Genomic DNA, 22,023 nt, shown 5'->3' on the forward strand with positions numbered 1-22,023 from the left:
TGATGAAGTTGGTGTTTTATAGAAAGTTAATTGCCGAAAGGGACCCTTAGAGGCTTTGATTTTGACAGCAAGGTGATGTTTTTGCCTGGAATGTTATGTTGTGTTAAGAGACTCTTGATATAGCGCGATACGACTCACCCCCAAAGGAGCATTTCGTCGCTAAAGGGGACGGAGCACGTCAGTAGTAGCTATTCAGAACAGCCAGGTCTTAAGATGTTTTTTAAAACTAGCGAAGTCTGTGCAAGTCCAAATGAATAAAGGGAGTCTGTTCCAGTGATAGGAGGCAACATAGGAGAATGCTCGGCCTCCAATGGGAAAGGGAGTGATAGAAAGAAATATATTTAACCTTTCTTCCCAGATCAACCATTTCTGTCACAGATCGACTGACTTACAATACTAAGTCTGATGTATTGAGGCTTAGAGATTTGTAGGTAATCTTGCAACACTTGCAATTAAACGTCTGTGCCATTGATAAAGAATTAGAGTTGAGTGCTGTCAGCAGGAGTGCATACCAGAGACAGCAAGGACAAGGGAGAGAGACTAAGGCCCTGATTGCGGTTCACCCATTGGATAGTTACCTCAACCAATATAGTCCACCATCACAGAGCTAAAAAATTATTGAGTGTGATAAATAGCAACAGTTATGATTATTACCAGAAAATGGGTCATAGCAGGCAGAATTTGGTGTTTTCTGCAGCAAAATTATGATTTCCCAGCGTTGGTATCAGAAAGGCTAGCTTTTATTAAAGAACGAAGGTGAGTATTATGCCATCCTTTCATGCTGTTTACTAAATAGCAGCCAAGTAAAAAAACAAAACTACATTACCCAGAAAACCTAGATAAAAAACTATAAACAATGACATCATAATAGAAGCACCAATAACATGTTGAGTAACTCAATAATTATCCTGACTGTAAGCAACAATTCCTCTTTTCTTGAAGTCAATACGAGACATGGAAAGAAACAATAAAACTGAACCAAGAGAAATAAGTGCAGTCAATAAATCACTAAAGCAGGCCAACAAGGTTGAGGAAACATCCTTTGGATGGGAAGGAGAGGTCCACGAAGAAGTCCATTGAATTCCACTGCAGAGGAGAATTTAGGATTAGGTAGAGGTAGAAGCCCCTGAGGATGGTGTTGGAACTGCTGAACACAAATTAGGGTGGGTTAATGGCAAAGTGGTGGGATACTCACCTCCGTGTCTTTCATAAAATCTAGCCTTTCTGACATCAAGGCTAGGAAAATCTCAATTTTATTACGACACCGGAGGTTCATATTATGTTTGTTTATAGCATGCCAATAACATATTCAGATACATGTGCAATGGGTTTACAAAAAAGGTTCTGAAAATATTAACATTTGACCAATCTGCAGATTTGAGAATGTCATGCAAACAAGCACCTGCCCAAAACGCCCTAGAGGCCCAAGCCCATCTGGTCGAATGGGCACCAAAGGAATTACCCAGCTGGCTAAAGTGGGAGAAGACACAGGATTGTAGGGTCTTTGAAATGAGATTAACACCTGGTTAGCAGAAGGCGATCTCAAATCTGCAGTTTGAGAAACATAGGATTTTAGACAATTTCCAACTCATAATTTTAGTTGAGAAGGGAAAAAGGGATAATGAACCATAGATAAATTAGTTTTGGTACGCCTGTGAACCCGTAAAGAACCACCAAGTGGAGAGTAATGGAAAAAGGACACATCTAAAGCTTTAACATCAGAAACACATTTCAAGGAAATTAAGCACAAAAGCATTGTTAATTTTGCAGATAAATGTTTGAGAGAGAGAAATACATCATCTTGCCATGAAATAAACATATTTAACACCAAATTAACACCCCACAATGTATTGTATTTGGGAATTGGGGGATTAATATAACGAACTCCCTTTAAAAGACGACGTATCAAAGGATGTTCTCCTATGGGTCATCCATCAACTCTAAGATGTTCCACAGAAATGGCAAACCTGTAAGTATTGATGGTGCAATAAGATCTCCCCTGAGATGCGAGCGAGGCTAAAAAATTGACAACAAGGGTTACATCTGCTGAAACAGGATCTGAATCCCTGTCCATACACCAGCTGCACCAGGCTGACCAGGCTGGTTTGTAAAGTTTGGAAGTGCCTGGGACCCAAGTTTGTTCTTCCTAAATTCCTGGGATTCTCCAGGAAGGCCCGAAATCCTCCAAGCGATGAGAACTAGAGAGGACTCTAGTACTAAGCTGTGTTGAAATCCCAGAGGATTGAGCAACAGATTGGGAAAGTGCAGGAGCAAAACTGGGTAATCTGCGGACTATTCCAACAGAGTTGGATACCAAGGCTTAGATTACCAAAAGGGGGTGATTAGAATTGGAGATGAGAATTGCCTGCGAGCCGGAGATAGGGCCCAAGCAATCAATAGGAAGGGAGGATAGGTGTAAAGAAGAGTCTGTAGCCAAGACTGAAGAAACATCCATGACTAGAGTTTAGCGATCTGGTCTCCAACTGAAAAAGGAAGGAAGTTGGGTATTGAGTTGGGAGGCAAAAAGGTTGATTAACATGGTGCCAAAGATGGTAGAAAGACAAATGAACACTGAAGGGTGCAGTTGGAATACCAATCTGCTACAACATTCAAACTTCCTGGAAGATAAACTGCTTTGACTAAGATTTGTCTCCGAAGGTAATATTCCCAAAGGTGTATGTTGAGATATGATAGAGTTCTCAAGTTTGTGCCTCCTAGATGATTTATATATTGGACCATCTGTAAGAGAATTGTGCATTTTGCTTTGTCTTTTATAAAGGACTGGATGGCAAAGGAACTTCAAGCATCTCTAAACTGTTGATGTGCAAGAGAGACTCCTGAGGAGCCCATGTACCTCCAGTCGAGAATTGACCACATCTTGTGCTCCAACCTGTCTGACTTGCATCGGATCCTCAGGCAAGATCTGGGGCGGCAGAGAAAATTATCCTCCAGTTCAAGACATCTAAATGAGCCAGCCACCAAAGGAGTTCTTCTTTGGACTCAGGATCTAAAGATACAGGATCTGAATAAGCTAGACCTCTACATACAGGACCGATCTTTAGTCTTTGCAGGGCTCTCTAATGAAGTGGGCCCAGAAAGATTGCCTGAATCGAGGAGGCTAAAGGGCCCACAAGACGAACCAAAGATCTGAGAGAAAAATGTGAGAGAGTAAGAGAGTGAGAGTGACAAATCTCCTTTTTTATGAGAGCAACTTTGTGTTGGGGAAGTTGCAGGATGGACCAAGAAGTGTCTATCAGAAAACCTAGAAATTCCATCTGATAAAAAGGAACCAGATCTGACTTTTGAAAATGTATGAGAAATTCCAAGCAAAGAAGAAGATTTTGGCAACGGTGAAGATGAGAAACTAACACATTGTTGTCCTGGGCCATTAATCAGAAAATCGTCAAGGTAGATAAATAGTCTGACTCCTTGAGTTCTGAGAAATGCTACAAGGGGTTTTTAAATTTTGGTGAAACACCATGAAGCTACAGAAAGGCTGAATGGAAGGTTACCCATTGGAATAGAAGATATTTTCTGTGAGGATGTATTGGAACTGAAAGTTAAGCATCCTGAAGATCCAGTCTGATTAACCAAACATTCTGAAATGTAGAATAGTTTCCCTCTTGAAATAATGGTATATTAGGAAATTGTTGAAAACTTTCAGGTATAACACAAGACAAAATGTTTTGTTTTTCTTCTGCGCCAGAAAGATGGTGCTGAAAATTCCTGAGGGAACGAATGTTGGTTGTTCGAGCATTAATTTGGTCAAAAGAGAATGTATTTCTTCCTGAATTAAGAGGGATTGATCTTGAGGAAAAAGAAGAGAATTGGTAAGTTGTGATTGTAGTGGAGTTTGGTAAAGCTCTATTAGATAACCTTGAATGGTTTGAATTACCCAGAGATCTGTAGTGAGAGAGAACCATGCATATAGACAAAGCGTTAATCTGCCTTCTATGGGAGGAAGTCCAGAAATGGAAATTCTTACCTGAATATTGTTCTCCTTTAGTTCTGTACCCCCTGAAGTGGTAACCTCTGGAACAACGGGGATAGAATTGGGGTTTATAGCCAGAATAGATGCCGATCTGGGATTGATGGTCATAGCAGCCTTTGTTGAGGGACTGACCCCTTGTGGGATAATGGCCTGCACAGCGACTGCCGCCTTTGCCAGCACTGGCAAAAACAATGAGAGGAAAAACATTTTTTTAAGGGAAAGTTGGGCCTTGAACATTGCAGTAAAAGCTGAGACATATTTGCCAAGTTCTTTAATTAAAGAGTCTTCAAACAGGAGGCTGTTAGCCAGAGGAACTTCTTCTTTAGAGGCCAGACTACTAAATTTAGGGTTTATTTTTAGAAGACTTTTTTGCTTTTCCTGCGAGATATGGGCGTTGGCATTACCCAAAATGAAAATAGCTCGTTGTGCCCAATTCGAAAGAGTGTCAGGGTCCACCTGCATGCCTTCAATCTTTGCTTTCTCAGCTAAATCTAAAATTCTTGCCAGAGGACCGATCAAATCTAAACTTCAATCCTGACAATTGGACCAGGCTCTGTCCACTCCTTTTTAGGGTTCTTTGCATACTTAGTGAAAAACATTAAGATATTGGGATCAATAGGCAAAGTAGAAGTAATGTTATTGGGAAGGGAAGGGCGGGACATTCAGATTTTAATTTATTACGTGAAGATTTGTCAAGGGCGTGGCGCATATAAAAGGAGACATAATCTGCCACATGCTCTGAAGGGAACCACTCAGTAGAAAAGGGCTGGTGAATAAGGGAGGGATAAAATATAGGTTACCCTAGATGGAACCACTCAGTAGAATTGGGCCGATGAATAAGGGAGGGATAAAACATAGGTTACCCTAGATGGTCCACTAAATCATTAGACACTGGGCAAGAAACACCACCTTCAATAGGAGAAATGTTCCACCTTTTCTGTGGAGGCCCATAATTGTGAGTGTCACCCAAGACAGCCTTTTCATTATCATCATCATCATCATCAGTGTCTTTTAACTGGGTAATTTGAAAGGGGGAGGAAGGGAGTCCTGAAAATGAATCCTCTTGGGTGGGAGGACCAAAATTTAAAGAAATGCCTTTAATAGCAGTACCAAAGGTAACAGCACATTTCTTACCTTTTTTTGAGGGAACTTCTGAGGAAGAAAGCATTGTAGAAAGGGGTGCTTCTAAACGTTTTGACATGTCTTGCATAGAGACTGAAACAGCCTGCTAAATTGAATCTTTAATGAAGGATTGTAAATTATCCTTAAACACTTGAGTATTGTCTTCCTCAGACATATTGAAGAAAACAAGATATAATTAATTAAATTGAGTTTGCTGAAAAATATATTTTGTACAATTACTGAAATTACCAATGTATCTCAATGAAAAACAGTGTAACTATCAGAAACAGTAAGGAAAGTGTTAAATAAAATAAAAGCCTAGGGACGTGGCTGAGAAGGAAAGTAGCCGTTTGAATGGGAGATGCCCAAACTAAGGAAAGCGTCCCGAAGCATTGAGAGGCTGTAGAGGACGTTACCGCCTAGCGGTGAGAGAAGCAGTCCTGGAAGCTGCGTCAGAGGCAAGCAGAGAGACACACACAGCAGGAATTTCTTGAGGCAATGAGAAAATTAAGGCAAAAGCGCTAGGAAAACAGTGCACTGTTTTGCCAGTGCGCAAGCGAGCATGAGATGAGAACAAGCAACATAAAATGCGTAACTTATCAGTCAAATAAACATGTCAGAGAAATGTTAGACATATCACATTACAGTAACGTATGAACTGAATTGAAAAACATGAAACAATACTTATCTTAACTCTGAGCAGCAAGAAAAGAGGAATTGTTGCTTTCAGTCAGGATAATTATTGAGTTACTTGAAGTATTATTGGTGCTTTGATTTTGATGTCATTGTTTGTAGCTTTTTATTCAGGTTGTCTGTGTAATGTAGCTTTGTTTTTTAACTTGGCTTCTATTTAATAAACAGCAAGAAAGGACAGCATAATATGAGCTTCCGATCTTGTAATAAAATAAGCATGTCCCATTATTTACCAGGCATTTTTACCCTGGAAAACTATGGCACCTTTTACCTGCCGAAATTTACCTGGCTAAAATTGAAGGGATGCAGTGTTTACCGCACAGTTCATAATTTCAGCCATAAAAGAAGTTACCGCCCATATTGTAATTAATCTGACCAACTATAGTTGGGATCTATCTATCTATCTATCTATCTATCTATCTATCTATCTATCTATCTATCTATCTATCTATCTATCTATCTATCTTCCTATCTACCTATTACAGAGTCAGTAATAGCAACTCTGTAGATATGGTTCAGTCTATTTGTCAATTGAAAAAAATGTCTGTTATGTTACTTATAACGTTTGTCCGAATCTGCACAAAACATACCAAATGAAGCACACATTTATGAACGCATGGTTTTAGAAAAATTCACGCAGATTAGTCAGGCAGAGGAACAATGATATGGAGTGTCCATAAAGTTACATTTTCCCTTCCGACCTTTGGGAGCTTTTGCTCAATGACTGCTTGGCAGATCCACAGCATCACATGTCGAAAGATGGAGAGGATGGCCAGGTAATTTTCAGCTATAGTTTGCTGTAGTCAGACCAGTGTTTTTCCGCAACATTTAAACAAGAAGTTTAAAATGAGTATATTGTCAGCTAGGTCCAAGGACTTGAAATCTTAATCTCTGCTGGCTGACGTTTTGGCTATAAGGAGCAGAACATTTTTGGGTCATTCCTACGACAGCCCATGCTCTGCATCCGCTCTCACTTGCAAGAGATATTGTAGAGAACAAGGGACTTGCACCCACCCATTGCTTAACATTCTTTGGCTCCAGTGTCACTTTTATTTGCTGTCTTCTAGTTGGCCAGCATGTGCTGGTTTCACTTCCTCTTCTTTCGGCTGGGGCATGGACCAAGTACTGATAGCTGCAGTTTGATTGCTGTCTTTCTGCTGATCGTGCTGTGATTGAGGCACTACTTTTACCTTTTCTCCTCCCTGTCGACCTTGTTAACCCTCTTGTCATTTGTAACTATATGTTACTATACCACACACACCTCAAAGAAGCCCTTTTCTGCTTTGAAATGGATGTTTACTGTGACAACAGATATTATCGGCTTTTATTGCAACAACAGATGGTTTCTGCTTCCAAATGCATTTCCACTAAGATCGGGACATGAGCGCAATTGCTTTCTTTAAGTGATAGGATTATTTTGCCAAATGTCATATTTTTTTACGTTTCATGCATGGAGAGATTAATTGATTTGCTCAGCATCACAGTTGTGTTGTGCTGAGACTTAACAAGCATTGGCAAAGCCAATCGGTCCCACCTTTGAGACTATTGCTTACGCCATTGCCTTTTGTTCATGCTGTTTATTATGGGCATTGCCAACTTTGGCAAGTATTTGCTGCCATGCTGTATAGCAGTGTGGCTGCTGTGCAGCATGGCTAATAATAATAATTATAACAAGCACTGGCAAAGCCAATAGGTCTCGCCTATACAAACATTATTGGCTTTGCCAATGTATTTTTTAGCCATGTTGTTCACCAGCATGGGAGCTGTTCAGCATGGCTTAAAGTTAGTGGCATAGAGGAGAGCAGTGTGGAGTCTCGTACAGTGGAATGGCGCAGAGTGGGGTAGAGAGTTATAAAGTGGAGTGTCAGAGTGTTGTGTATTGGAGTGGCAAGTTTCATAGAGTGGCATACACTGGAGTTGCATAGAGTAGAGTGGACTTGTGTGGAGTGCATTGGCATAGAGTGTTGCAAAATATAGTGGTGTATAGTGCAGGGGCACGGAGTTCAGTAGCATTGCAGTGGTGCAGAGTGGAGTGGCTGAGTAGAGGGATGCAAAGTAGAGTGGTGTACAGTATAGTGGAGCAGTGTGGAGTAGAGTGGCATGTAGTGCAGCAGCGTGGAGTAGAGTGGCATTGAATGGCGTACAGTGAAGTGGCATAGAGTTAAGTTATGCAGAGGGCAGTGCTAAAGAGTAGAGTAAAGTGTCATAGAGTGCAGCTGTGTTTAGTGCAATGTAGAGTGCAGTGGCATAGAGTACAGCGGCATAGAGTGGAGTAGTGTAGAGTAGAGTGGTGTAGTGTGCAGTTTTGCAGAGTAGAGTGTCAGACTGCAGTGATGAAGTGTGGCTTAGAGAGCAGTGGTGCAAAGTACAGTGATGCAGAATATAGTGCAGTGGCATAGACTGCAGTGACATACAGTGCAGTTGTGTAAAGTGCACTGCATAGAGTGCAGAGGTTAAGAGCAGGGTGGCATAGAGTGCAGTGGCATCAAGTGGAATGGAGTGGAGACGCGTAGACTGCAGTGACGCAGAGTAGATTTTTTCAGATTAGAGTGAAGTGGTGTACAGTGAAGTGGTGCAGGGTAGAGTGCAGTTGCACAGAGTGGCTTTGAGTGTAATGTATATAGTAAAGTGGTGTAGAGTGCAGTGGCATTGAGTGTAGTGGTGCAGAGTAGATTACAGTAGATTGGCGTAGAATGCAGGGGCATGGAGTAGAGTGTTCCAGATAAAGTGCATTGTGTAGAGTGTATTGGTATAGAGAGCAGTGGCGTGGAGTTCAGTTTTGCAGAGTGGCATAGAGTACAGTGGCGCAGCGTGGAGTTGTGCAGAGTAGATTGGTGTGGCCTTGACTGGAGTGGTGTAGAGTGTAGTGGCGAAGATTGCAGTGGTGTAGAGTAGAGTGGTGAAGAGAGCGTTGGCATAGAGTAGAGTGGTACAGGGTAGAGTAGAGGGGTGTAGCATGAAGTGGCGTAGAGTGGAGTGGTGCAGAGTGCAGTGGCGTGGAGTGGTGTAAAGTGAAGTGGTGCAGAGTAGAATGCATTGGTGTGGGGTGGTGCAAAAGTGGAATAGAGTGATGTAGAGTGGAGCATCCATAGTGTGGTAGCACACTGTCATTACAGACAACACGTTTTCAATTGAAATGACCACTACATTTGCACAGACAAACAATCTTACTAATAAAACTATTCAGTGCACAGACAAAAATGTGTGAAAATTGCATCACCTAGGTTAATGATTTATTTTGATCAGATCAAAGTATTTGCTTTCAACACTCTTCAGAGATAACAAAAAAAATTATTCATTTGTGTATTAATAATTCTGATACATTCAGACAAACTTACACATTTCATTTAAACGTGTGCTAGAAACAAAACTCTTACCTACTCCCCAAAATCCAGCAAGATTGTCACATAAATCCTCTTACTTTGAAGTTAGAGAAAGAAAAGTAAACAAGCACTCTTGGAAGACAGCGCCTAACATTTGACCTCAGTCTTTGAATGCACAGCAAATGAGACAAGATAAGAACAAGATTCAAAGGCCTTTTAACAGAAAGCAAGTTTGTGGAAGAATGCAGAAAACACGGTTTAGGCAACAGGAGGAATACACTGAATGTGGAGAGCCTAAAGCAAATAAAGCCAGCAAACGGAAAGCCAGAAATAGTGAGTTACAAACCACCAAGCCAATGGTAATCAACGAGTGGAATCCATTCCTAAGTCAGCTTTTTGAAAGTCCCCAAGTTGTCTTTAGTAAACCAGACAGTAATCAAACAGCTGTGCTGTCTGATAGGCTGTGACCTAAAAAGGACTATGATGCATCCAGCGCTAATGCAATTGTTTTTTTAAATAGCATTAGCCAGACTGCAGCATAACACTTTTTAAAATTAGTTTTAGCCACACTGCAAATAATCTGCCGAATTCCTCGCTCCTGTCATGAATCCCTGTGAGGTGCACCACACCCATGTTGGAGGACGACAACTCCCCCCTGATTCCGGCATATACGTAAAGACAACTCAAAAAAATTGTGAAGAATATAAGCCTATATTCTTCCATGATCTATAATGGATGAACTGACACCCCAGAGCCTGGAAATTCTGGATTGAATGGGGCCTCAAATAGTACTTTCAAAGTATTGGCCAGAGCCCCCTTCAGCACATGAGAATGGATTAAACATTTTCAGTGAATTGATTACTGTTGAATCCTTGACATGCTCATGGAGAGATTTTGTTGGTCTGTACATCTAGCTGTGCATCCAGTACAATTGTGTACTCGCATCCGTGTATGCACTGCACTCCAGACTTGGTGAAAGGGTTCTAGCAAATTTCCTCACTGCTTTTCCTCCGAGACAATAAACATGCTGATGAATTCCTTATTACTGAAATTGTCTCTCTGTTTGTCCTCTCTCCGCTGATCAGCTGTCTCTCCCTTTCTGCGCATACATTATGAGGTGCTTCCCCTGTTCTAGCTACGCGTACATTGTGCGGTGCGTCCACTGGGTCCGGAACACCTCCCTCTCCCAAGTGTGCACCCCATCCCCTATGTACACTTATTCCTGTTTCTGTCACAACTGCTGCCATGTTGTTTTGTCGGTTGTGGTTCTCTTTGCGTGCAGGGGAAAACTAACTCTAGGGGTAGGATCCCTGTGACCTCTCTATCCCATCTTCTTCATCTTGTTTTCTAGATATCCTTCCTCACGCATGTTCGGGCCGCCTTCTTCTAGCCGAGCTCTTATGTTGTAAGGCTTTACACTACACAAACACACACACCCATATAAAAAAAAACTACAGTTAAAGTGGTGCTTAGTAATTTCACTCATTGAGGACATCTCAAATTACTTCATGGATGACTTCACTAAGGATATTAATATCAACAGTTTATGAATAAAAATAATTGTGTTGTATTGTATTGCAGAATTTATATAGTGCGTACTATCACTATGTGGAGTGCTGAAGCGCTTGCAAACATGATTAGCAAGCTACACCATGTAGGGTGTGTGGTTGAAAGGATGCTATTTATATTTTGATTCTATGTGGGAAGTGTTTCCATGGCGTGGCTGGTGACTGCCGAGGTACAGTTTTCGTTGTATGGGATGCAGCTCATATCAGTGTGTCGGATGATGAATTGTAAGAGACAGACAGACAGTTTTATGGTTTTCAGTAAGCTGTTAGCTTTGAACAGCTCTGCATGTCCTTTAAGGTAGTGCGTATGATATTGTCTGCTTAGGTAGTTACTGCACGAGGTTGTCCAATCTGAGAGTTTGTGTATAGTTGTTGTCCTAAACTGGCATAATTGGAGGAAAAAATGTGTGATGCAGAGTGTGTGTATGATCACCCCGGGCACATAAACCACTGTACCCAGCATGTTGCTGTGCACATTGAGGATTCAATGCAAGGCCTCACCTATATAACCCACTGGACACAAACTTCAGCTGTACACAGTATGGGAGGCATACAGGACATTGAGGGTCATTCCACGGGAGCACCGCCAACAGGCTGGCGGTGCTCCAACGAGCATTCTGACCGCGGCGGTTCAGCCGCGGTCAGAAGCGGAAAGTCAGCGGTCTCCCGCTGACTTTCCGCTGCTCGTGTGAATCCTCCATGGCTGCGGAGCGCGCTCCGCAGCCATGAGGATTCCGACCCCCCCTACCGCCATCCTGTTCATGGCGGGAAAGCCGCCATGAACAGGATGGCGGTAGGGGGGGTCGCGGGGCCCCTGGGGGCCCCTGCCGTGCCCATGCCAATGGCATGGGCACGGCAGGGGCCCCCGTAAGAGGGCCCCGCAAAGTATTTCAGTGTCTGCCTTGCAGACACTGAAATACGCGACGGGTGCCACTGCACCCGTCGCACCTTCCCACTCCGCCGGCTCGATTACGAGCCGGCATCCTCGTGGGAAGGTCGTTTTCCCCTAGGCTGGCGGGCGGTTTTTCAGCAACCGCCCGCCAGCCCAGGGGAAAACTTGTAATACCCGCCGCGGTCTTTTGACCGCGGCGCGGTATTTTGGAGGGCGGCATCCTGGCGGGCGGCCTCCGCCGCCCGCCAGGGTCGTAATGAGGCCCATTGTCTGTGGCCAGGCACCATATGGACTCCCTGCACCTGGCCTTCAACCGTACATCGTACAGATGTGCAGAGTGTAATATGCTATTAACTACTATAGTTTAGTGTGGAGAGGGACCATGACTCTCAAGAAGTGAAGTCTCAAGTCCCTCAACCACAGTCATAATAGCGCATTACACAGCTCACCCACATGTATAGCTTATGCCATGCTGTATTTTCATGTGGAATACTTATAAATAAAGGTATGTAAATAATCATAGCGCAGTGGACTAAGTCTATGAGATAAAATAACAGACAAGTACTTAACTGCATGATAGTTTTAGAACAAGTCCATAATGAAATCTTTGCTTGTGCCTTTAGGAGACAAGGGGGACAGTGGAGAACGCGGAATCCCTGGCAAGAGTGGCAAAGCAGGGTCTACAGGCCCAAGGGGTCACAACGGGAACAAGGGACAGAAGGGGAATCTAGGATCCCCAGGAGATCCATGTAAGAGTGTGTACTCAGCCTTCTCAGTGGGCCGCAAGAAATCACTGCACAGCAACGACTACTTCCAGCCCCTAATCTTTGACACCGAGCTGGTGAACCTCTATGGTCACTTTAACATGTTCTCTGGCAAATTCTATTGTTACGTTCCTGGTATTTACTTCTTCAACGTCAACGTGCACACCTGGAACCAGAAGGAGACCTACCTGCATGTGATGCGGAATGAAGAGGAGATAGTCATCCTCTATGCTCAGCCAAGTGACCGCAGCATTATGCAGAGCCAAAGTCTGATGCTGGAACTGAAGGAGAATGATGAGGTGTGGGTGCGGCTCTTCAAGGGCGAGCGTGAGAACGCCATCTTCAGCGATGACTTTGACACATACATCACCTTCAATGGATATTTGATCAAAGCCAGTACTGAGGTGTAGGAAGCGCCCATCACTTTTAACCTCCTCTTTTAATATATCTATATATATGTAAAAATATATTAAAATATACACGTCAGGTCACGTGGTTTGAAAGACCGGCGGCACCATCACAAGTAATTTGGTGATGCCCGAGCCTCACTGTTGATCAATGGGTGGCTTGTGATATAATAATTTAGATTGTTAATCAACATAGTCCTCTGAAACTTGAGTGAGAGAAAGATAGAAAAGCGAGAAAGAGAGAGATAAAAGCAAAGGGAGGAATGAGAGACAAAGTGAGCTTGATACGGTGGCTCCGACTATCCCAACACACCACTGACAGAGGGCGTATCCAGAGCTTTTTAAAGGAAACAAGTTAATGAACTGTTGAATACATACATCATCTTAGTCATGCACACAGCACTAATAAAACATTCTGAAATGTACCATATGAATCAAGGCCTTTGAAAATGACAACTTAAGTGTACGCTTCAAGAGTGTTGCACTTAGATGTGTATGGAAGGTGCTTCCACATATCTTCTTGCCTCCTGGGGTATACCTGTGTTGTCAGGGTTTGGGTATCATTGACAATAAGGCCTCCACTGCTCCCTTCCCTCCCCCTTACGCTGTCCCACCTGCAGATTAGAGTTCTTTTGAGGCTGTGTCTCCAAATCTGATGTACACCAGAGAAAGCATTGACCTTCCTGCACGTTTTGTATGCCAAAGATGTCCTGCTCAATTGGTAAAATGAGATTACCATGACAGGCAGTTACGTGGGGGTGCAGGGGCTGTTTGGGTCAGATGTCGAAAATTATCCAAATTGCCCTACTGACCAGTCCAAATCTTCAAAACAATTGAATATTGGACCACACGGGGACGACATATAAATAATGATCTGGGCGCATCAATACATTCGTGACCTCGTAGGGTAACGCGGGAGCAAAAGTGTGACTTAAGCCACTGAAAACGCCTTACAAAATCCTTGGGACATAACTTAAAGTCTCTCTCTCACTGTGTGTGAATGTCTCTCTTTCTTTCTCGTTGAAATTGTACTGTATTTATTGTCTGATCTAACAATAAATGGTCTTTCTGTGATACCGCCGCGCATATAATGTAGAAGATTAAAGTAGTTCTCCCTAAATTATTTCTGTTGAAAAGTGTTCTTATTGGGACGTTTGTTACTTGCCTCTGCACAGGCTCTCACTGTACTTCTGGTCCTAGTGTCAGCAAGTATTCATTACTACAGCAGATTATCTCATGGCAGATTCTCCTTTGGTGTCAGCAAGCATGACTGGCGGCTGCAGAGTTACAGAACATCCTCCCCTTGGTCTCAGCGAGCAGCGGAGTCTGCAGGAACAGTAGGTCTTGATTAATAGAGGTTCAGCCCTCCAAGTGCAGGGGAACGCTGATTAGACTAACGCATTTAGCGCCAGTGCCCCACAGCGAATGCAAATGTCACGCTTAATTAATAGCTCCTCTGTGGATTAGCTTTTTGCTGTAGGGCAGAGGTCTTCAATCTGGGGGTCAGGACCCCCAGGGGGGCCGTGGGGACCTGGAATGGGGGTCGCACATTCCGCCAGCTGATCCTTAAAATGCCTCAGCTGAACTTTAATTTGAGTCTCCTGTGCTGTGAAAGCCACACAGACAGCTAAGGAGACTTTCAGCCCAGGGCTTCTGCTTCCTGAATGAAAAGCAAATGTGCTCTAGGAGCTGATCTGCAAATGTAAAGGGTGCATGGGAGCAGCTTTTAATGATCGAATCACTCACAGCTTTGTGAGGACAAACATTTATTCTTTTTGAGGGGTAGTGCGAAGAGTTAACAACTGCGCTGTTAAGTGCATGCTTTTAATTGTAATTGTATTTACACAGTGCTTACTTCACCTGGAGGTGTTGAAGGGACAGCTATTAAAAAAAGAGGTATTGTATATGCTCTGATATTACTTAAATCCACATTTTGTAAGCACAGTTTTATAATAAACCTTTTTGTAGTGGCCTATCTTATACTGTGTGCAATGCAAGTATAAAATAATGCCTTTTTATATATTCACAGTGCTTTCTGTCACAGGCTGTGACCTCATGGCACTAAAAATACACAAGTCACTATTCTCAACTGTACTAACAAAGATTTAGTTCTGTTGCTCTCCGGTTAAACACAGACCTCTGCAGTGCATTAACTAATAGAGGTTTCATAATGCACTACAGTGCATTTACCGTTGAGTAACAACTTTATTTTATTTATTTTTCATTTCAGCTGGCTATTATTTTATATGTAGCTACCTGGCGGTGAAAGACTTAAAAAAATGTAGAGAATATTTTTGGTTTATTTATGAGAGGCTTGCGCTGCTGGAGCATCACTTTTTTTGATGCTCCAGCAGCCCAAGCCTCTCAATCATACCTATGAGCTGACTCAAAGCCACCCTGAGTGGATTGAATGGCCTTGTAGATATGGAGTAAGGCAAGGCAGTGCAAGTCGCTGCATTGCCTTACTTTGCGTCAAGGAGGCGTTATATGGGTGTAGTGGTGGGGGTTCCCATGTAACACAGATGGATTTTGACGCTGCCCCAGATTTACAAAATCACGTAAACTGGAGCAGTACCAAAACCTTACGTCTCCCCAGAGCACGCATAATGAGGAGAAATGTTTTAATGTCTCCTTGTTTTTTTCTTTCCATGTGTGCTGCTATCTGCCACACATGTAGAAAGAGGTACAATGCCTTTCTGGATTGTTTTTGTGCAGGGAGGTGCCCCCTCCTGCACAAATACAATCATGCCAATGTTGGTACTAGGGAGCAATTGTGCGCCAGCGCAGGGGGAAAGGACAGAAATGCACTGTATTTCATAAATACGGTCCATTCCTGCCCTTTTGTATTGGAGTGTGGCAGTGTAGCAAGAAGACTTGCAGCTCTGCCCCATGTCAATTCCTAATAAATGAGGACCTTTGTTTTCAGCCACACCCCTGACCACGCCCCCACACTCACTGATCTTTGATTTGCTAAACTGTTTAATATTATTTCCTCATAGTAAAAATGATTTGCTGTGGGAAATGGGGACGTTTATTATTGTTGATGATGAGGAGTACCAGGTTCTAGAAATTTTTATCAGGAGGGGGCCCTTAAACCTAAATTTTTTTAAGAGGGGGTCCCGGCATCAAAAGGTTTGAAGACCTCTGCTGTAGGCACTCAGAGGCGGTATAACAGTCAATGTCTCTGCAGCACCTGCCATGTGCCTGAGGTAATCAGAGAGTTCCTGGGGTCGAGGAGAGATACGCCTGTTGTCATGAATATGCGGTTACGAAACAGCCCGTCTTCAGCTCAGGCTTCGTTAATCACGTTGCTACAAAGCAGCACTCTTCTCACTCAGACCCCTCTTGGCACTCCCGAAGGCCGTTCACAGTGTTGCAGGTAGCCCCGGGGTTTCTAATGACTCTAGTGCCCAGAAAGGCTTGCACTGCGCGGTCCTCGGGCCATAAGTGTGGTCATGGCCCACCGGGGTGGCCGAGCAGCACAGCTCGACAGTCTCAGGAACAGTCACGCAGCATTGAAGGCTTCCATGACACCTGTCATTGTGCCCCATGATGTGGTCCAACATGAGTACAGCCCACAGCCCAGGGACAGTCTCAGCCCGTCCCCACGCACATGCCTGCCACCACAGCCACGAGGACTGCAGGCAATGTACGTAACTTCCATCGCTGTAACAGTGACAGTGTGTCACTGACGCAGCCTCTGCGTGCGTGGCACAGATAGGGGCCTAGACCCTTAGTCGTACACTCACTAAGCAGGAGAGTAGAAAGGAGAGGACACCGTATTATGGGTTCTCTGGCAGTGGCGCTTCAGTGACTGCTTGTGAGCAGAGGCCTCATGTGACAAGGAGTTCCTGAAACAAACCGTAGAGTAATCTATGCAGATAAAACCATGCTAATTACATACATGCCAACATTTTAGAAGAAAGAAGAGGTAGATTGTTTAAGACAGAGGCAATTTCAGGCAGGAGACAAACAGAAAAAGAAAGCCATTTTTGCTTTAAAAATTGTGAGCCTCCCTCCTGAATTGGGTTTATCGGCATGTATGCAATTAAACCCTCGGGTGTAGGAGCTGTAGTCTCAAGGATATGGTCCTGTGCCTCGCTTTTGGCAACTGCCCCTGAGTGAAGGCCTCTAATCTTATTGTGAGGGGATGGGCATTTCCCACTCACACCCTCAAGGGAAGATCTCATGATGTAATCCCCATCCCTCAGTGACTGAGGCTGACGTGCAGCCTGTGCTCACTCTCTACCCCTCATTACTGGCCCCTGGGTCTGGTGACTGTCCTCGTTGTGTGAGTGTGGTGCTGAGCTGCACCCCTCTGCCAGTGAGTACCTTAATGTTCAGACAGGGCCCTTGGGGTTAGATGGTTATACTGCGCCCCACTCTCTGCCCCATCACTGATAATCTCAAGGGCGGTCCATGATATATGACCCTCAATGACTTAGGACACATAAAAGCGATACAATAAGTGGGGACCAGCTGGCCAGCTTGCTTCAAAGCCACATCATGCTTTGAGAATCTGTAAGGGCCAGGAGCTGAGTGACATATTGCGTAAAAACTGACAAATTATTTACAAAGTGAAAAATGCCGACTTGTACGCATTACTTCAATAATTTTACTGTGACATTAACATACGTATACTAGCCAAGTCCTCTCTTGTCTTGAGACTACAATCCAGCTTCGCCAAGCAGTTGGCATGATGATATCGACAACTGCTAGGCTATAGTGCACAAGTAAAGCGAATATTGTGATTGCCTTTCTGTGTCCAGGATGTGGTTGAACGAAAGCATTAAACGTTTCATGCATGCTTTTGTTAGCTAAAAATACATTGAATAGTAAAATCTAAAAATGCTTAATTGAGGAAATTGTGCTTTTATAGGTAGCACATGTAGCTAGCTCTGTGGCGTTTTAAAAGTTGGTATGCAGCTACCTGTCACATGGGGACCCTCAGCTTTGCTTTTTGTCTTATTAGCATTACTAGTTTGTATGCTGACATGACATTGATGGAGGTAGTTTCAGCAAGCCATTTTTTTTTCATAAAGACTTAGGCAGAATGAGTTCCCTCTCTTTCGGGTTCTGACATGATGGCAGATCTTCTCCCTACAAGAGGCTTTCTCTTCTGTGTTCATTCCAAAGATGCGTACATTCCTGCATTGCTGGGCTCTCTTGACCCCCCACGAAATCTGACTGTTTATAGCCCATTCATAGGTGTCACAGCAGGTGCTACAAAATCACTAGGGAAAGTTGGTTTTAGGGCTTAACCGACCACCTGTCTGATGCCCATTGCAGTAAGGGTTCGGACCCATTAGGTTTTGGTGGGTAGAGCCCGACCACTACATATGTCTAATGCTGTGACAGGAACGAATCCGAGGCTCCAAACCTAGTTCAGATGTGTTACACTATTTTACATGCACACTGTTCATACATGGACGAATTAATCCAAAAGCTGCACTCCTTCTTATGAACATCATACAAGCAAGTGCTAGGGAAAGCAGGATCATTAGTTTACCCTACCTCAGGGGACGTGAATGAAACAACTCTCTTCTCAAGGAAAGACAACCTGTAGGAAAGTACCATCTTGCCTGGCATGTTACCCCCATTTTCTCACTGTATATATGTTGTTTTAGTTGTATGTGTCACTGGGACCCTGTTCACCAGGGCCCCAGTGCTCATAAGTGTGCCTGAATGTGTTACCTGTGTAGTGACTAACTGTCTCACTGAGGCTCTGCTAATCAGAACCTCAGTGGTTATGCTCTCTCATTTCTTTCCAAATTGTCACTAACAGGCTAGTGACCAATTTTACCAATTTACATTGGCTTACTGGAACACCCTTATAATTCCCTAGTATATGGTACTGAGGTACCCAGGGTATTGGGGTTCCAGGAGATCCCTATGGGCTGCAGCATTTCTTTTGCCACCCATAGGGAGCTCTGACAATTCTTACACAGGCCTGCCACTGCAGCCTGAGTGAAATAACGTCCACGTTATTTCACAGCCATTTTACACTGCACTTAAGTAACTTATAAGTCACCTATATGTCTAACCTTTACCTGGTAAAGGTTAGGTGCAAAGTTACTTAGTGTGAGGGCACCCTGGCACTAGCCAAGGTGCCCCCACATTGTTCAGGGCCAATTCCCCGGACTTTGTGAGTGCAATGGTAACTCCGAATATGGCCATGTAACATGTCTATGATCATGGAATTGCCCCCTCTATACCATCCTGGCATAGTTGGCACAATCCCATGATCCCAGTGGTCTGTAACACAGACCCTGGTACTGCCAAACTGCCTTTCCTGGGGTTTCACTGCAGCTGCTGCTGCTGCCAACCCCTCAGACAGGCATCTGCCCTCCTGGGGTCCAGCCAGGCCTGGCCCAGGATGGCAGAACAAAGAACTTCCTCTGAGAGAGGGTGTTACACCCTCTCCCTTTGGAAAATGGTGTGAAGGCAGGGGAGGAGTAGCCTCCCCCAGCCTCTGGAAATGCTTTCTTGGGCACAGATGTGCCCAATTCTGCATAAGCCAGTCTACACCGGTTCAGGGGACCCCTTAGCCCTGCTCTGGAGCAAAACTGGACAAAGGAAAGGGGAGTGACCACTCCCCTGACCTGCACCTCCCCTGGGAGGTGTCCAGAGCTCCTCCAGTGTGCTCCAGACCTCTGCCATCTTGGAAACAGAGGTGCTGCTGGCACACTGGACTGCTCTGAGTGGCCAGTGCCACCAGGTGACGTCAGAGACTCCTTCTGATAGGCTCCTTCAGGTGTTAGTAGCCTATCCTCTCTCCTAGGTAGCCAAACCCTCTTTTCTGGCTATTTAGGGTCTCTGTCTCTGGGGAAACTTTAGATAACGAATGCAAGAGCTCATCCGAGTTCCTCTGCATCTCTCTCTTCACCTTCTGCCAAGGAATCGACTGCTGACCGCGCTGGAAGCCTACAAAACTGCAACAAAGTAGCTAAGACGACTACTGCAACTCTGTAACGCTGATCCTTCCGCCTTCTCAACTGTTTTCCTGGTGGTGCATGCTGTGGGGGTAGTCTGCCTCCTCTCTGCACTAGAAGCTCCGAAGAAATCTCCAGTGGGTCGACGGAATCTTCCCCCTGCAACCGCAGGCACCAAAAAGCTGCATTACCGGTCCCTTGGGTCTCCTCTCAGCACGACGAGCGAGGTCCCTCGAATCCAGCAACTCTGTCCAAGTGACTCCCACAGTCCAGTGACTCTTCAGTCCAAGTTTGGTGGAGGTAAGTCCTTGCCTCACCTCGCTAGACTGCATTGCTGGGAACTGCGACTTTTGCAGCTACTCCGGCCTCCGTGCACTTCCGGCGGAAATCCTTTGTGCACAGTCCAGCCTGGGTCCACGGCACTCTAACCTGCATTGCACGACCTCCTAAGTTGTTCTCCGGCGACGTGGGACTTCTTTGTGCGACTTCGGGTGAGCACTGTTTCACGCATCCTTGTAGTGCCTGTTTCTGGCACTTCTCTGGGTGCTACCTGCTGCTAAGAGGGCTCCTTGTCTTGCTCGACGTCCCCTCTACCTCCTGGTCCAATTTGCGACCTCCTGGTCCCTCCTGGGCCACAGCAGCGTCCAAAAACGCTAACCGCACGATTTGCAGCTAGCAAGGCTTGTTGGCATTCTTTCGGCGGGAAAACACTTCTGCACGACTCTCCACGGCGAGAGGGATCCGTCCACCAAAGGGGAAGTCTCTAACCCTTTTCGTTCCTGCAGAAACCTCAGCTTCTTCTGTCCAGTAGAAGCTTCTTTGCATCCACAGCTGGCATTTCCTGGGCATATGCCCATCTCCGACTTGCTTGTGACTTTTGGACTTGGTCCCCTTGTTCCACAGGTACCCTAGATTGGAAATCCATCGTTGTTGCATTGTTGGTTTGTGTATTTCCTGCATTATTCCTCTAACACAACTTCTTTATCCTTAGGGGAACTTTAGTGCACTTTGTACTCACTTTTCAGGGTCTTGGGGAGGGTTATTTTTCTAACTCTCACTATTTTCTAATAGTCCCAGCGACCCTCTACAAGGTCACACAGGTTTGGGGTCCATTCGTGGTTCGCATTCCACTTTTGGAGTATATGGTTTGTGTTGCCCCTATCCCTATGTGTCCCCGTTGCATCCTATTGTAACTATACATTGTTTGCACTGTTTTCTAAGACTATACTGCATATTTTTGCGATTGTGTATATATATCTTGTGTATATTTCCTATCCTCTCACTGAGGGTACACTCTAAGATACCTTGGCATATTGTCATAAAAATAAAGTACCTTTATTTTTAGTATAACTGTGTATTGTGTTTTCTTATGATATTGTGCATATGACACTAAGTGGTACTGTAGTAGCTTCACCCGTCTCCTAGTTCAGCCTAAGCTGCTCTGCTAAGCTACCATTATCTATCAGCCTAAGCTGCTAGACACCATATACACTAATAAGGGAAAACTGGGCCTGGTGCAAGGTGCAAGTACCCCTTGGTACTCACTACAAGCCAGTCCAGCCTCCTACACAACCTCTGGTCCCAATCTCCTTCACTCTTTGACTTAGAGCTGATAGGCTTCCTTTAGCCTAAGCCAATGGAGGAAAGAGACTAACTTCTCCAGTTCTGCCAGCCCCAGTGCCGGGTGTCTCGTGTTTGATCGGTGGTGTATCCCTAAATCAGTGCTTTCAATGGGCACCAGCCATGTAAAACTCCTGGAGGACAGACCTGTAGTTCAGACAACTAGCTGCATGCTACACAAATCACTACTGATGATCACGTGTATAAACCACAGAACGGCTAAATCATCCTTCCTTCTGTCAAAGGTCAGTAAATTAAGGACCATTAATCAGATTAATAGCAACACATGTCAGGGGCGCAACTAGGCCCGAACCTCAGGGGGGTGGCTAGTACTTCAAGCCGCAGTGGTGGAGCTACCACATCATGCAATGTGGGTGGAAACATCCTCAGAGGCAGTAAGAGAGCACGCATTACCAATATATCTGGGTTTAAGGTGATAACACTTGCAAACAGCATTTTTACTTGTCTGTATTTTAATGCATCAGCACATTACAGCCAGGTCTATTGGCTTTGTCAATAATTTCCACTCAGACGCTAAGCACTGCTGGAGCTTTAACAGTATTCACCACACCTGTGAGCATCAGATATCTACAAGATGGTTGGTACCGAGAGAGTAATATGCATGTGAAAGCACTGAAGCCTTATTGAGCAGATGTCTTCTATTACCAAAAACAACTAAAGACATAATACACAAAAAAAATGTACATGGAA

General features: G+C 44.4%; 1 protein-coding gene across 1 annotated transcript in view; it reads left to right on the forward strand.

Moving 5' to 3' along the window:
* The window catches only part of C1QTNF1 (C1q and TNF related 1), a 76,377-nt gene extending 62,494 nt beyond the window's left edge, over positions 1–13,883 (forward strand). Inside the window, exon 4 of the mRNA XM_069199684.1 lies at positions 12,213–13,883. Coding sequence (XP_069055785.1) covers positions 12,213–12,763 — 551 coding nt within the window. The 3' untranslated portion in view covers positions 12,764–13,883. The remainder of the gene's footprint in view (positions 1–12,212) is intronic.
* Positions 13,884–22,023: the final 8,140 nt, after the last annotated feature.

The sequence above is a fragment of the Pleurodeles waltl genome, chromosome 7 (assembly GCF_031143425.1).
Source record: "Pleurodeles waltl isolate 20211129_DDA chromosome 7, aPleWal1.hap1.20221129, whole genome shotgun sequence".
Classification (NCBI taxonomy): domain Eukaryota; kingdom Metazoa; phylum Chordata; class Amphibia; order Caudata; family Salamandridae; genus Pleurodeles; species Pleurodeles waltl.